We start from the raw sequence: 13,994 nt of genomic DNA, 5'->3' as shown, positions 1-13,994 counted from the left end.
GCTCCTTTCCATTAGTTTTATGCACTAGAGTATGTTTTGATGTGGCAGATGACAGAACCTATTTTAGAGTGGGCAGCGTTGGGGATCCTGGGGTGACACTCATCTTGCTTGGTAACACTGAGAGAAAAACTATACTTTGTTGGAATCAGAATAACCAGCGTACTTTTTCTCCAGCAAGGATCCCTAGGAGGGGTCAAATTTCAGCAGTTAAGCCTTAATCTACTTATCAGTAAGAATATAATTACTAATTCAGTTTTGCATTAAACAAGGAGTTCATTAAAAAAAAAAAAAGACTAGGATAGTACATAATTCAAAGTTCCAAATTCCATGACATTGAACAAATTTTTCTTAACTATTGATATTCATTTATAGCAACTTTAATGGAAATAGTTTGGGACACCATACCACTGTTATAAGTAAAAAACTTAATATCTAATAAACTAAATGAAACTATAAAAACAAACAAAATATAAGATCTCCAAATCAAATAATTACATTCCAAATACAGTGGAATACTATTTAGTTATAAAAAAGCTGAAACTTTACCATTTGTAACACTATGGATATACATCGAGGGGATTACACCCAAGTGAAATAAATCAAAAAGAGAAAAAATATCTATAAAATGTCACTAATCTATGGAATGCAAAGATAAAATAAATGAACAAAAGAACAAACAAAAGAAACACTTAAAACCAATGACAATGGTGATTACCAAATGGGGTGAGTACCGAGAGAATAGGAAAAGGGAGGCTGATTGGTTGATAGAGGAAGGTGATAAATGGTGATGGAACATTTAGTGATAGGCATGGTGTGACATATAGTTACTGAAATGAAAAACTGTACATCTAAAATATACTATACAGTATTGTAAAGTAACCTCAATTAACAAAACCAATATTCTAAAGACCCAGTCCATCATTTGCCTTGGCAAAGGAGGAAATTTGTAAGCTAAAATCCATCCTACCAGTTCAATCCAACAGTTGATATAGTACCTAGAATGTATAAGGCACTACTGGAACACAGATTAAGTAGCAGTTACATTTGTTTGGCTTAAGAGGAAGTAAAGAATTATAAGGAAATTACCAAAAGTAAGTAACATTTTAAACCAGGCCTTTCAGAAATGTGAGTGTGTGTGTGTGTGTGTGTGGGGGGGTCTTCATATAGCATAAAGGAGAGGACAGTTAGGTGAAGGAAATGGTATCTACCCAAACTCACAAAGATAATCTGGGACCTAGGGCATCTGAACCACTGCAAAGAATGTCCAAAGAGAGTTCCTGTCAGAAAAAAAGCCATGTTAGAAAGGTTATTATTTGTTGCAGAGAACTGATTTTCTGGCATCTATAAGACTGACCAGCCATCTTTTGTGGGTAAATTAATTTCAATTACAAGAATGGTAAGAAAATTAGCTTTATTTATGTAAATTAGAAAAATTGACTGTAGTGTTAGAACTTGTCAAGTGTTTTCATATTCAACAATTTACAAGAGTATATATATGTGTTTATATATACATATATATACATACAAAAATAATAAAATAGAGTACATTACATTGCTTGTTTAACTACAAGTGTTTTCTCAGTTCTGAACATGCCCCTATTACTTTGGTTTTTAATTTTAACAGGGAAATGCTTTGTTGTGACATAGTACTTGATTCAGAGTCTAACAGTGAGGTGGGGGGAGAGTTAATGATAGTTAAAAATATTCTTCAATCAATATGACTTTAATCTTAGATTTAAAATTTTCTATTAAAATTTTATGTTAAAAAGACTTATATTTACTGATGATCTAAGTTTGTACTAAATTTGATATTTTATAAATTCATAATAGACCTAAATATAGACATGAACTATACTGAACTCATCAGTATAGCTTGCCTAAAGGAAAAAGAACAATATTATTAGGAACAGAAGTAACAGAAATCCAACTGAAAAATTGAAGTAGAGATGTCTTTTTCTACATAAAATGGGTAAAATTTCAATTTTCTGAATCCAATACAAATGAAATCATGGTGAACAGTCACATTTAAAGATACCAAATTTATGACACACTGTAGGGCTACAAATGACCTGTTGTTATTCTAAACCAAATTTCCTAAATAACTTTCCAATCATTTATGTTGTTTGAGATATGCAATAAAGTTTAATACAATTACTGAATAAAGCAGAATTTAAATTACCGTTGAGGTACAATATAAATGCAGATAATTTATTCTAGATCATTTCTATCTGCTGTAGTATTAATACCATGTGTGTATGTACTGTAAGAAATCCATTTCATTTTTGAAACAGTACGTTGTTTAGTAAGTTGTTTTTTTAGCACTTTCTTAAAATTTCTGGCAAGAATTCTGCAGATCTGTGTTTTTTATTAAATGGAAAAAACTCACCAAAAATTAAGTTTTATATTACTTTGAAGTGTTACAACAATTTAAGATAAAGCAATCAACCAGACCGCCAAGTGCACTTGTGTCTAAAATGTCACTTTTGTTCCCAAAGAGAAGGAAATGAACAAGCAGTTTCTTAAGGTGCTTAGTATTAAAATAATAATAATAATAATAATAATAACAACATTAGAGGAAATTGGTCTTCAACTGGATGCTTGAATTCTTTCCAGGGTTCTTAGTATGTTTAGATGTTGGTATCTTTACTTTGACACTCTCTTGATTACACTTTATAGCAGCCTCAAGGCGGGCTTTCAGGGTTGGAGAAGCAGCCATTACACTTTTAAAAACAGACGAATACTGAGGCCCAATCTGCATAAGATTTTGCAAAGCAAAATCATGTAAATTTCTCATTATGGAAGTTGCTGATCCCAGAGTATTTTCATCTAAAAGGAAGGAAATAAGGATGGGCAGAAGACAGGACACCAGCTGAGCACCTGGAAAGTAAAGAAATGATGTTAAGTTCGAAGCTTAAGGATGTAAATGCTCATTAAACAAAGCTGTAAATCCATCTGATCTGTACACATTTTCCCTCACTTAAGAGGAAAAGTTTTTCAAGTCTCTTCTTCCAAATTTACATTTTAAATAACATTAAATTTATGATTTGGGACAGAGCTGATTTAGTATAAATTTAGTTCTGACACTTACGATGCTGTTCTTCTGCAATGGCTACCAGTGCTTCCAAGACTTTTATACCTTCTTGAAATGTCTGAAGCTCGGTTGTATCTTCAGGTTTCCTCTTGTCTATTTCCTGCAGTTTTTCCACAATAGAGGATACTAAAGAGTGAATGTATGGGTAGGAAACAGCTGGATTTGGATACTGGAAAATGGAAAGGAGGAGCTGATAGGTCTTGATTTGTACCTAAATCAGAGAAAAGACAAACACAGTATAAACTATAAATACAAATTTATACTTACGTTTAAATATGTTTTAATGTACATTTTAAGAGTAAATAAAAAATGTAAGTTTTATAAAAGATCCTTAAAAAGTATTTAAATTTAAATTTATCTTTAATTCTGGAAGTCCAGGTAAAACAGGTATTCAAACTTGAATGTTAACATTGGTTGTAATAACTGAATAGGCATAAAGGCATGTGGGTACCACAGGGAAGATGAGTGGTTAATTTTTTATTTCTCAGGTTCTCACCCCCCACCCCACCCATGTACCCCTCTATAATGTAAATATTCCAATTAAAACTCTCTCTGTTAGACACTTACCACAGGGTCTTTTATCTCAAGAGTAGTCTTAAATTTCTCTATACAGCGCTTCTGAAGGCATGGGATGGTAGTTACTTCTGGACTGGCAGACAACATAAAGACTGTGATAGCAGTAAGTAGGCTGACTTCATCAAGTTCCTGGTGTGTTTTATCTATTAGGGAGAAATGATCTCTATTCATCACCATTCACCACCATCCTTTTCTTTCCCCAAATAAGCATTCTCATTCTGCTCTGCTTACTGTCCCCAAATGTACTATGCTATTTAGTACACCTTGAAATTTGCAAGGTACCTAGAACTGTTTCTACAATGTGTTCATATGTGCAATGCTTTCTGATCCTCTGAGAATTTGACTCCTCTGAGAAGCCTTCTGTGGTAGCTATCAAGAACCCATCTGTGGGGTAAGGCTAGCAACATTAGAATTGGCCTCAGCTATGGCCTGAGGCCACATACTTTCTGGGGCAGCCCATATCTGAGGCAGAGTATGAAGGCAAACCATTTCTGTCCTAAGTGACACATTCTGATGGGTACTCTCCAGAGCTCTCCTGACAGGTTTACTGAGCTTTGTTGCAGGCCCACAATACAGTCTGAACCTTGTCTACTACTACTTTCCTCTATTTGTTTTACAGATGTTCCTCAATAAAACTCTTATTCCTCAAATTCAATCTCTGTATGAGCTTCCATAGTACCTGATCTGTGACGCTACCTGATTCCTTCCAACAGAGATGATTACTCTCATTTTTGCTGGTCAGTGTCTTTTTTTTTTAATTGTACAAGAAACACAGTGAGAATTAAGATATTACATTGCCTTTAGGGATCTCCTTGTTGAACTAATCATACCCTATGGTAACTTATAGGCATTAGGCACCACTTGACTTGCAACTTCAACACAAAACAGATGGGGAATGAAACCTGAATTCAGATGAAACCTTTTTACCATATATATCAAATATGATAAATTACAGCATTTATAAAGAGAACAAAGAAGGTAAGGGTAATATGTAATATGTCTAAAGACTTTGTACAATCACTACAATGTAACACTGAGAATGAAAATTACACATTAGTAAAACAAAGTTTAATAGATACTGTACATTGTATTGGCTATCTTTATTGATATGTCAGGTAATAAGAAACATTCCTTTCTTATGTTACTGCTTTAACAATTCCCTGCAGCATAATCTCCTTGTTTTGTTAATAAGAAAATCAAGGCTCAGAAAAAATTGAGTAATTTGGGTAATCAGCTAGTAAGTATTGGAGTGAGGATATAAACCAGGTTTTATTTCACACTTATCTCATTCTTATGAACTTTTATTATACTGTGTTATTAAAAAGTCCTATTATCTAGTCATAGGTCATATTATATTTTAAAATTAACACATTACATTTAAAGGGTTTCTCACTGTCAAAATTTTAGCTAGCAGTTCGTTAGTTGTCTTAAAGGTTAAAAATACTAAAATGAGAACATAGATTTTTCTATCAGCTCACACACACATGTTGTGAATATGGCCTCTTCTACGTGAAAGTAGCAAAGATGATCGAGTAAATAGCTTATTCTCACAAATTGTTCCCCTTACTTTTTAAAACAGAGTAACTGCTTCCAAAGAGTATTAGGGCCTGGTTGTGCAAAGAGTTAAAGTGCAGCACCATGAAGCTACTGGTAGCCCCAGTAGCATGAATTCCATCCCAGGTCAGGGAGGTAAATTTATGGCGCAGCAGACCTCTCCTGTGTTGCCCACTACTCCTCTGAGCAGTGATTTTGTCAGTTCCACCTATTCTGCTACCTACTCTGTCTCTCATGTGTCCTCTCACCCTCCACACCTCAGGTCTAGCCCTTAGTTCTGGTATGAAAAAATAAGTCCTAAAAAAAAAACTGAGAACAAAAACAAATACCAAAAAATAATAAAGAATCTTAGCTACCTGAATCCCAACAGTCAAGAATCGTTGTTAAAGCACTACGGAGAAGATCAGTCCAAGCACTATGACTCTTTTCTGCTCGGGCCATGGGAGAAGATAATATTCCTTTCAGAGCCTGTAGGGAAGCTGCAACCGTTGAAGACAAATGGCCCCCAGGTAACCTCACAGCAGTTTCTCTGAGGACCCCAATTGTGAGGTATAATATAGTAGGGAGAATTGAGATGCTTCCTGAAAGATACATTTTTAAAAACAGTCTATTTCAGGCTCTATATAATTCCTAAAAAGAAATCATTAATAAACAGGCATGTCAAAAATTTCTAGCTTTTAAGATAATTTTGCATAAAGGAATTTAAATTACTTTAATAACTTCTTATTTGGTAGTTGAAAAAGTATGAATTAATTTTTTAATATGGTAAAATATTCAATGTATTTACCATTTTAAAGAATGTAATCAGGGCAATACGTACATTCACGATGTTGTGCAACCATCATAGTCTCCACTTGAAATTATTTTACTGTAAACTGTTGTCAAAGAATTGGTAGTGGTCCACTCAATACAAAATATTAAAGTTTTCATGATCACCAAGGAGTGGAAAAGTCAGTTATGTTTAAAATGAAAGGGAAGATACTAAAGTGAATATTGTCAACTTAACTTTCCCAGAAGCTACTCAAGAAATTCATCTTCACCCTGTTAGTCACTTTTTAGCTTCACTTAGTATATACAAGGCAGTGTGTATGAACAAAGAATACAGATTTTAATTTAAATTGAAACTTAATGTCATAAAATAAGGTAACATATAAAATGGTGGAGGCACATGTAAACAGAAGATTAAGAAGTACCTATTGAGTACCACTTATGTCCTAGGTAAAATTTTCCAAAGGAAACAACAGAGAGGTCTCTCTCTCTCTCTCTCTATATATATACATGTCTCTTTATATAAATTACATGTATCTCTATACAACATGTTAAAAACTAGATATCTACATATAGAAGCTACACACACACACACACAACTCAATATGAGCTAGAGTTGTTAGGGGAAGTCTTCATAGGTTTGAAGATTAATTTTAAAGAAAGGCAAAATTTTAAAAAAGAAGGAAGGAATGGGGTGGTTTCAGATTAAGTACCACCATGGATGAGCACAGAGCCTCCTAAGTTTAACATTTACACAGAAGGAACCAAGAGGAGGCAGTAACTTAGCAGAGCCTTAAATACTATATTAAAAGTAAGGACTTGATTCCAAACAGAAATGGATGTAATCACAAAATTCTGTCATCACTGAGGGAGGGAAGTTCAATAGATACTGTATCTCCAAACTGTGCAAGAACTTATATCTTTTACTGAGTGTTTAAAACACTGTTATACAAGAGCATATCTGGGTATAGTAATGTTCTCTCTAAAAATACTTTCATCTTTTTAGTGAAAGATTATTAGAATGTAATGTTAATCATAGAGGATTAAAAACAATACTTAAATCCTTGGATCAGCATTAATTTAATGAGAAAGGGATTAATAACCATCATCTCCACTATCTAATAAAACCATTTCTCTTCTTTCTGGTCAAGCAAAGCAATCACATTCCAGAGCATACCTTCAGGAGAGCAGACAGCAGGAAGTTCAGAGAGGATAACTAATGCAGCTGAAACCAATCTACTTCCATCCTCTGACAGCATCTGTGGTTTTGCAGCTTTTATTCCTGGGCTACCTGTCAATTTAGGATTTAGTTCTGGGAGCTGTCTAACTAGAATGCATACACACAACTCCAGTGTTGCAAAGACCAAAGACTTCCCAGGCACAAGTCCACCTGTGTCCTTTCCCTCTCCAAACTCTGGCAGGGTTTCTTTTTCCGCAGCCCCATCATCAACTAAAAGAGAAAGAAATAATGTTGTATAAATGACTGATAAATATCTGCTTTGCTTCAGACAGATGCCAGTTTAGCTCATTTCTGTTGTAGGCAACATACATAAACGTTACAGTCTGGGTATTAAAGACTGAAAGGGAAAACAGTAACAGAATCATAAAATCCTTGGTAACTCCCTCAGGTTAACTCCTTAAAATATTATCCTCAACTCCTTGAGGTTGATTATGTGACCTAATGGAGCTTGAGCAATGACTTCGCCTTTCAGTATTGATAATGATTGTGTAGAAAAAGAGGGATCAAGTTCAGACTAATTATCTCTTAATTTATTTTAGATAAGAGAATATGTCCTTGAGGTTTCAAATCTACTGCACAATAATGGATAAGCTCTCCAAAACTGTACTACACTTGTAAACAAGCTATTTAATTCCTTTGCAAAACCTAGGCAATAAAAAACTGTCAGTAGTTATTTTTATGTATATTAGTACACACTTATAACAAAAGTACCCAGTAAGTGTCAGAATTTTTTTTTTCCTTCTAAGGTTAAGATTCTCATTTTCCCAAGGAATAGTAATTTGGTTACTGACAATACCCAAGTTAACATATAGATGTTACCCAAAGATGTTTCATTTGTACTACACACAATGAATTATTATAACAACATGAGCAATATAAGCAATATTTAAAAAAATGATGTTATTTCATAAATTTGGCAGTATAGGTCTAACATTCACCTTCTGCACTTCGTCTTTTCTCCTTCACATGTTCTTGAGCTGCACAGATGATCTGCCTTACCACTTCAAGTGAAGCCAATTGAATGGAAGGTGATTCTCTGGTCAAAATAACTCGATGCAGTACATTCAACAACTCGATACCCAAGTCCTATCATAGAAAATATTTAGGGGAGACTCTTAAAGATGACAGTTTCTTTTATTTTTAAATATTAATGTTAAAAGCCATGACAGGTGTGGCAGACCTCTCCTGACCCGCCCGCTGCTCCCCATCAGCAGTATACTTCATCCATTTGCCTGTTCTGCTCCCCATTCTGTCTCTGGTGAATCCTCTCACTGCCCCTGCATCTCTGACCTGTACCCCAGTTAAAGCACAGCATTATGAAGCTGCTTCAGGGAAGTGACCCATACTGTGCAGCAGACCTTTCCTGTGCTCCCCTCAGCAGGGTACTTTGTCTATCTGCCTGTTCTGCTCCTCACTCTGTCTCTGATAAGTCCTCTTACTGCCCCTGTACCTCTCGCCTGTATCCCAGTTCTGTATGCTGAATAAATAAATCCTCAAAAAAAGAATAAAATACACTGGACAAAACTTTTATTTTTCTCATCTTTTCACTACTATGGTGACTTCCTTTAATCTTTCAAAATTACACCACCTGTTTTTCTTAGCCTATAGGAGTCGATAACAAAAATTTGATACACTGATAATGCATGATGTTAGGTGTTCTTGGGAGAGCAGTTAAAGGAAGTGTCATACTTCACACAGAGATCCTTTCACTATTGTCACCTCTGGGTCAGATATTGGTGTGTGACTGTCCCTGTAGACTAGTTCTTAAAATGCCTGGAGGAAGCAGAGACATTTTATGGGGGTGGAATGAGGAATGGTATCAAAAATGGTGGGGGAAAGGAAGTGTACTGGACTATGGTGATGGCACGTGGGTGATATGGTGATGGGAAGCCCACAGGGATTACAACTGAGATGGAAAAAGACACAAAGTGATATAAAAGTAAACTATTATATTATTTTTAAAAAAATGCCTGGAGGAAGAATTCTGCCAACAGAAATACATATAATAATTTTAGGGACAGACAGTAACTACAAAACCAATTAGATTTTTTCTTGGAAACTGGAAATGTAAGATATAGATGTATGCATAAGATCAAAGAGCACTGTAACAGAAAGAAACAAGAGAAGAATGCTACATGTAACTAGTAGCTACTGTAGAGAACAGTGCAATGCAGAATCTTCCCATCATCACAGTTCCACTAAAGAGCATCTTTATAGAGTAGTGAGCCGGTGGCAACAGAAGTGAGTGCAGCACAGAGAGCAGCAGTCAGAGGCATGACTGCTCCTGGGTAACCATATGATTGCTCCTATTCTTCCTGTTGTTAAGGTCTAGTGGTGCCTTTTTTTTTTTTTTTAATTTCTCCGTGTTGATGCTCTGTTTGCTGTAGAAACCTGAACATGTTTCTGTCTCTGCTCCTTCAAATCTATAGAAACCTAACAAAAAACAAGAAATCACCTGATCACTGCCAATTTTAGATCTGGGCCAAGGAACATCTAGAAGGGCCTGTAATGCATGTAAACAAGCAGCAATGCTTTCCATGGTTGCATCTGAGCGTAAGGAACAAAGAAATTCCACACTGATTCCTGCAGAAAGCAGAAAAAGGTTTTTTTTTTAGTTTATGAAGTTAAATAATTGATACTCCATTTTGATCTGAGATACAAGTAAGCTTAGTAAAAAGGTAACTGACATAAACATAAAAAATTCAGGTAAGTGAAAAGGCAAATCTTTTAATAGTTTGCTTTTATCTACATGAACACAAATAATAATCTTAATTAGGCATGTGCACTAGAGAATATAATGTGTAGTTTCATGACTGTATTTTAACTAAAATTATATTATAGACATGGTACTTTACATATATTATTCCATTTCATTCTCACAATGCCTGATGAAGCAGGTATTACTCTTTTTGGAGTAGGATAATAGCACACAGAGCTTAAGCAACTTAACTTGCTCAAGGTCTACTACAATGGTGTACACATCAAGAATTGACAGTAGGTAAGTGAACTATAGTTTATGATCCTAGTATGATTTTAGTAATTCTGCTATCCTTGATTCTCTAAGTTTGTTTCTGAATGGCTCTTGCCCCAAGACAAAAGTAAACAAAATTTTAATATGCCCAAAGATAAAGGAAATCACATCATGTCTGTCTTGGGAAAGAATGATAGAAATCTCATAATTCTTTCTTGATCACTTACCCTCATATTTCCTTAATCAATAACTTCTTTACAGGTTATGATCTAATGAGTTATTTCCCCAGAACTAAGTTAAATATGAAAAGACATTTATCCCATTAATTTTAGAAACAGCATATAGAAAATACATCAATTTAAAATTGTAGTTTCAGGAAAACCAAAAAATGGGTTAAGTTTAATAAAAATCCCTATCATTTTTTACCTTAATCTGTATCTTTTATAATTTCTTGAACCTGTAATCCTTGAGAACTGGAGGAGAAGCCAATCAGTATATTAATTTTTTTATATTTATATTGAGAAATCAGAACATCTGTCAATACCACTTGTATCTTTTATGTGGAAAGAACTAGGGTTTTTTTGAAATTTCTACAATTCACTCAACCTGATGCCAAAGTCAATTTGTAATTGGAGTCTCTATATAATAAAACTCAATGTTACAGATATATACAATTATACTCAATTATATCAAGGCTACCACTAATATCTAGCAAATGAGATGACTGACAGTACCAAGAGCTGACAGAGTCCGCTAATGACAGACAATTCAAGAAAAACACAGTTATAGAAGCTTGTCTTTTACTAACCTAGAATAAGATGGAACCTATCAGTGTAGATATCCTCAGGGGACTTCACTGTAGCCCCAGATGATGAACCCTGACACATGGAAGTTGGTGTTACAGGTCTTGAGAGATTTGATGCTCCTTCATCTGAGTCAGCAACAACAAAGTCTGTGCTTGTAAGCCACAGTGCTGTAGCATGGAGAATAAATGCCCAGGAGTTATAATAATGCAATTTTGCATTTTCACTGGTCTCTGCTGTGTAGAAAGCACCACCTACAAAAAGTTTCAGGAGGAATAAGAGATTAATACACATTACAATTTTTTTTCTTTGTTCAGCAATATGGAACACTTTCATCATTCCGAAAGTTCCTTTGTGACCTTTTCCAGTCACAAAGTCACAACGTTTACCCTTCACCTCAAGGCAACTACATTCTAACTTTTATCACCACAGATTAGTTTTGCCTGTTCTTGAATTTAGTGGAAAACCACATAGTATGCACTGGCTTATGTGAATTTTGTTTAGCAATGCCTGTGGGGATTCATCCATGCTGCTAGCTTATCAGTATTTTGTTATCAAATGTTTTTATTTATTCTGGGAGTACAATTGCTAGGTTAGAGGGTTGATGTATCTTTACACTTTTTAAGAAATGCGCAGTCTATGTCTTCACTATTTTTTTATCATAAAATATTATAAGACAAATATGTATATATACCTCATTTTAAAACAAGATTAATATCTACCTCCAAGATTAAGACTAACATTTGCCTTTCTTAAATCTCTTAAAGTCTGTAACTCTGTGGCACCACATATTCTTGACTCTCCTGCAACTACTTCCTCAAGTCAGTGTGAATCACTCCCAAATATGGTTTTATACTTTGATAACAGACATTTCAATTCATAAATAATGTCTGCATTTATCTACTGAAAAGGCATCAGACTGCATGTGTCCTTCTAAACTATTTTTTCACCTACCACTGTTTTAGGATTTCCTTTTGTAATTTACTTTTGCTAAAAAACTGACTATAAATCTGTTTCCTGTTTTTGCTACTGAAAAACACAAACTGTATATTTTTGTGTATGATTTCAATTAAAAATTTAGTCAATAAGCTAACTATAAAATGTGTACCAAGGATAAAAGAATTCATTTTTAAAATAAAATGAAGATTGAGAGTCTAAAAATATTCAATCAGTCTTTAGTAAGACTGTAAAATTAGATCCCTATCCCCACTCCATATACACAAAATAAATTCCACTTGGACTAAAATCCAAAATTCAAAAAAAACTCAACTATAAAATGTATACATCTTCATGATTTTAAGTAAAACACAAACCACAAATAACTGATTACACCATTTTTTAAAAAGTACAAGAAAAAACAAGCTAGAGGCTGGAAGATATCTATAAGACATGGAGCCACAAAGGGTCACTACATAAAGGATTAACATTTCAGTAAGAATATAGGCAAAGGTATGACTACATGATTTATGGAAGAAACTTAACAGTTCATAAATCTGTGAAAAAAGATTCTCAATTAAGGGGACAACAAAAGAAAAAAATGATGCACAATTTCATATCCATCAAATTGGCAAAAATAATTATAACATATAATGGCAGATGAAGAAAGACAGAAATATATTGTTGGACTTCGGTAGAACACTTTTTTAAAAAAGATTTATTTATGCATATAGAACTGCGGTACAGGCCAGAGGTGCAGGGGTGGTGAGTGGATCCACCAGAGACAGAGTGGGGAGCAGAATAGGCAGATCGACGAGGTTCACTGCTGAGGGGAGCAGCAGGCGAGACAGCTGAGGTCTGCTATGCATGTGGGCCACCTCCCTGGCCAGGAATCCCACCCTGTGCTGCAGTGGCTGTAGATAGCTTCCTAGTGCTGAGACTTAACCCCTTGCACCACCAGAGAGGCCCATAATATAACCACATTGAAGAGTAATGCGGCACTACTTTGTAAGGTTACAATAGCATGCCTTACAACCTAGCCAATTAACTTGAGGATGTCTACATTGAAGTAACTCTCACATGTTTATTCTATGAATGAAAATTATTCTGGGAAAAATGCTTCCAACAAACATTACCTACTGAAAGGGAAGTTTTCAAAATACAAGTTACTGAAAGTCATTCTAGGAATTATGTAAATATTTTATGCTTTTACCTTCAACAGGAAGTTGGGAGGAAAATTCTGCAGGCAAAGTTAGGAGAGCAAAATCCTGAAGCGCAGCAAGCCAGAGTCTACTTAGTGTGCTCAAGTCTGTGTGGACTAAGTCAAGCAGTCCATCTGATGAAAATGACCCATTTCTGATATTTTCTTCTGAACAGGTAGTAGTCTTCAAAGGTTGTTTGTGGTTTTTGTATTTTTCTACAGCAACTACATAGACCTGGTGAAAGTTAAATTGTAAACAGAAAAATCTTGTACCCACTGAAAAGATGCTATATGTTTACAGAGGTAGATTTAACTTTGAATATAATGGACTCGAAATGCATTGTGATACCAAAAATGTACACATTTATAATCACATACACATCACTGGGACAGAAAGATCCAAAAGTATTAACCTCAGTGAGATCCATTGAGGGTAATAAATTATTGATAAGTATTGCTGCCACTTTGCAGTTTTACAACTATGAAAACTATAACTAAATTATGACAGCACTCTTACTAAGCCTACTTTTGGCCTTATGACCCATATGAACACATGGCTCCCTCATTTCTGAATTAAAATAATATGAAATACTGACAATACTATCTTTCAAAGGACTATAAAATGTTGACATGTTAACATAGTACACAATATATACAATCTTCCTATTCACAACTGTAAAATCCAAAAAACCTCTGAAAAAATGTGGAAAACTAACCAAGTAGGAAAACTGAACTTATGTGAGGTAATTAACAACCTCTATCCAATATAGTGTGTAGATTCAAACATTTTACTACAGATATATTAATGTGTTTAATTATAGATTTTATAATATTGCCAGGACATCCTATGTGGA

General features: G+C 34.6%; 1 protein-coding gene across 2 annotated transcripts in view; it reads right to left on the bottom strand.

Moving 5' to 3' along the window:
- Nucleotides 1-635: 635 nt before the first annotated feature.
- The window catches only part of HEATR5A (HEAT repeat containing 5A), an 80,532-nt gene continuing 67,173 nt past the window's right edge, over nucleotides 636-13,994 (bottom strand). For both annotated transcript variants that reach the window (XM_012724646.1, XM_012724647.1), the window contains 9 exons: nucleotides 13,153-13,375; nucleotides 11,009-11,257; nucleotides 9,685-9,812; nucleotides 8,168-8,315; nucleotides 7,167-7,439; nucleotides 5,578-5,802; nucleotides 3,659-3,810; nucleotides 3,089-3,302; nucleotides 636-2,877 (listed from right to left, as the gene is read on the bottom strand). In XM_012724646.1, the coding sequence (XP_012580100.1) occupies nucleotides 2,570-2,877; nucleotides 3,089-3,302; nucleotides 3,659-3,810; nucleotides 5,578-5,802; nucleotides 7,167-7,439; nucleotides 8,168-8,315; nucleotides 9,685-9,812; nucleotides 11,009-11,257; nucleotides 13,153-13,375 (1,920 nt within the window). In that variant the 3' untranslated portion in view covers nucleotides 636-2,569. The remainder of the gene's footprint in view (nucleotides 2,878-3,088; nucleotides 3,303-3,658; nucleotides 3,811-5,577; nucleotides 5,803-7,166; nucleotides 7,440-8,167; nucleotides 8,316-9,684; nucleotides 9,813-11,008; nucleotides 11,258-13,152; nucleotides 13,376-13,994) is intronic.

This window comes from Condylura cristata, unplaced genomic scaffold, assembly GCF_000260355.1.
Source record: "Condylura cristata isolate star-nosed mole 26May11 unplaced genomic scaffold, ConCri1.0 scaffold00013, whole genome shotgun sequence".
Classification (NCBI taxonomy): domain Eukaryota; kingdom Metazoa; phylum Chordata; class Mammalia; order Eulipotyphla; family Talpidae; genus Condylura; species Condylura cristata.
This window is presented reverse-complemented; position numbering and strand designations above follow the sequence as displayed.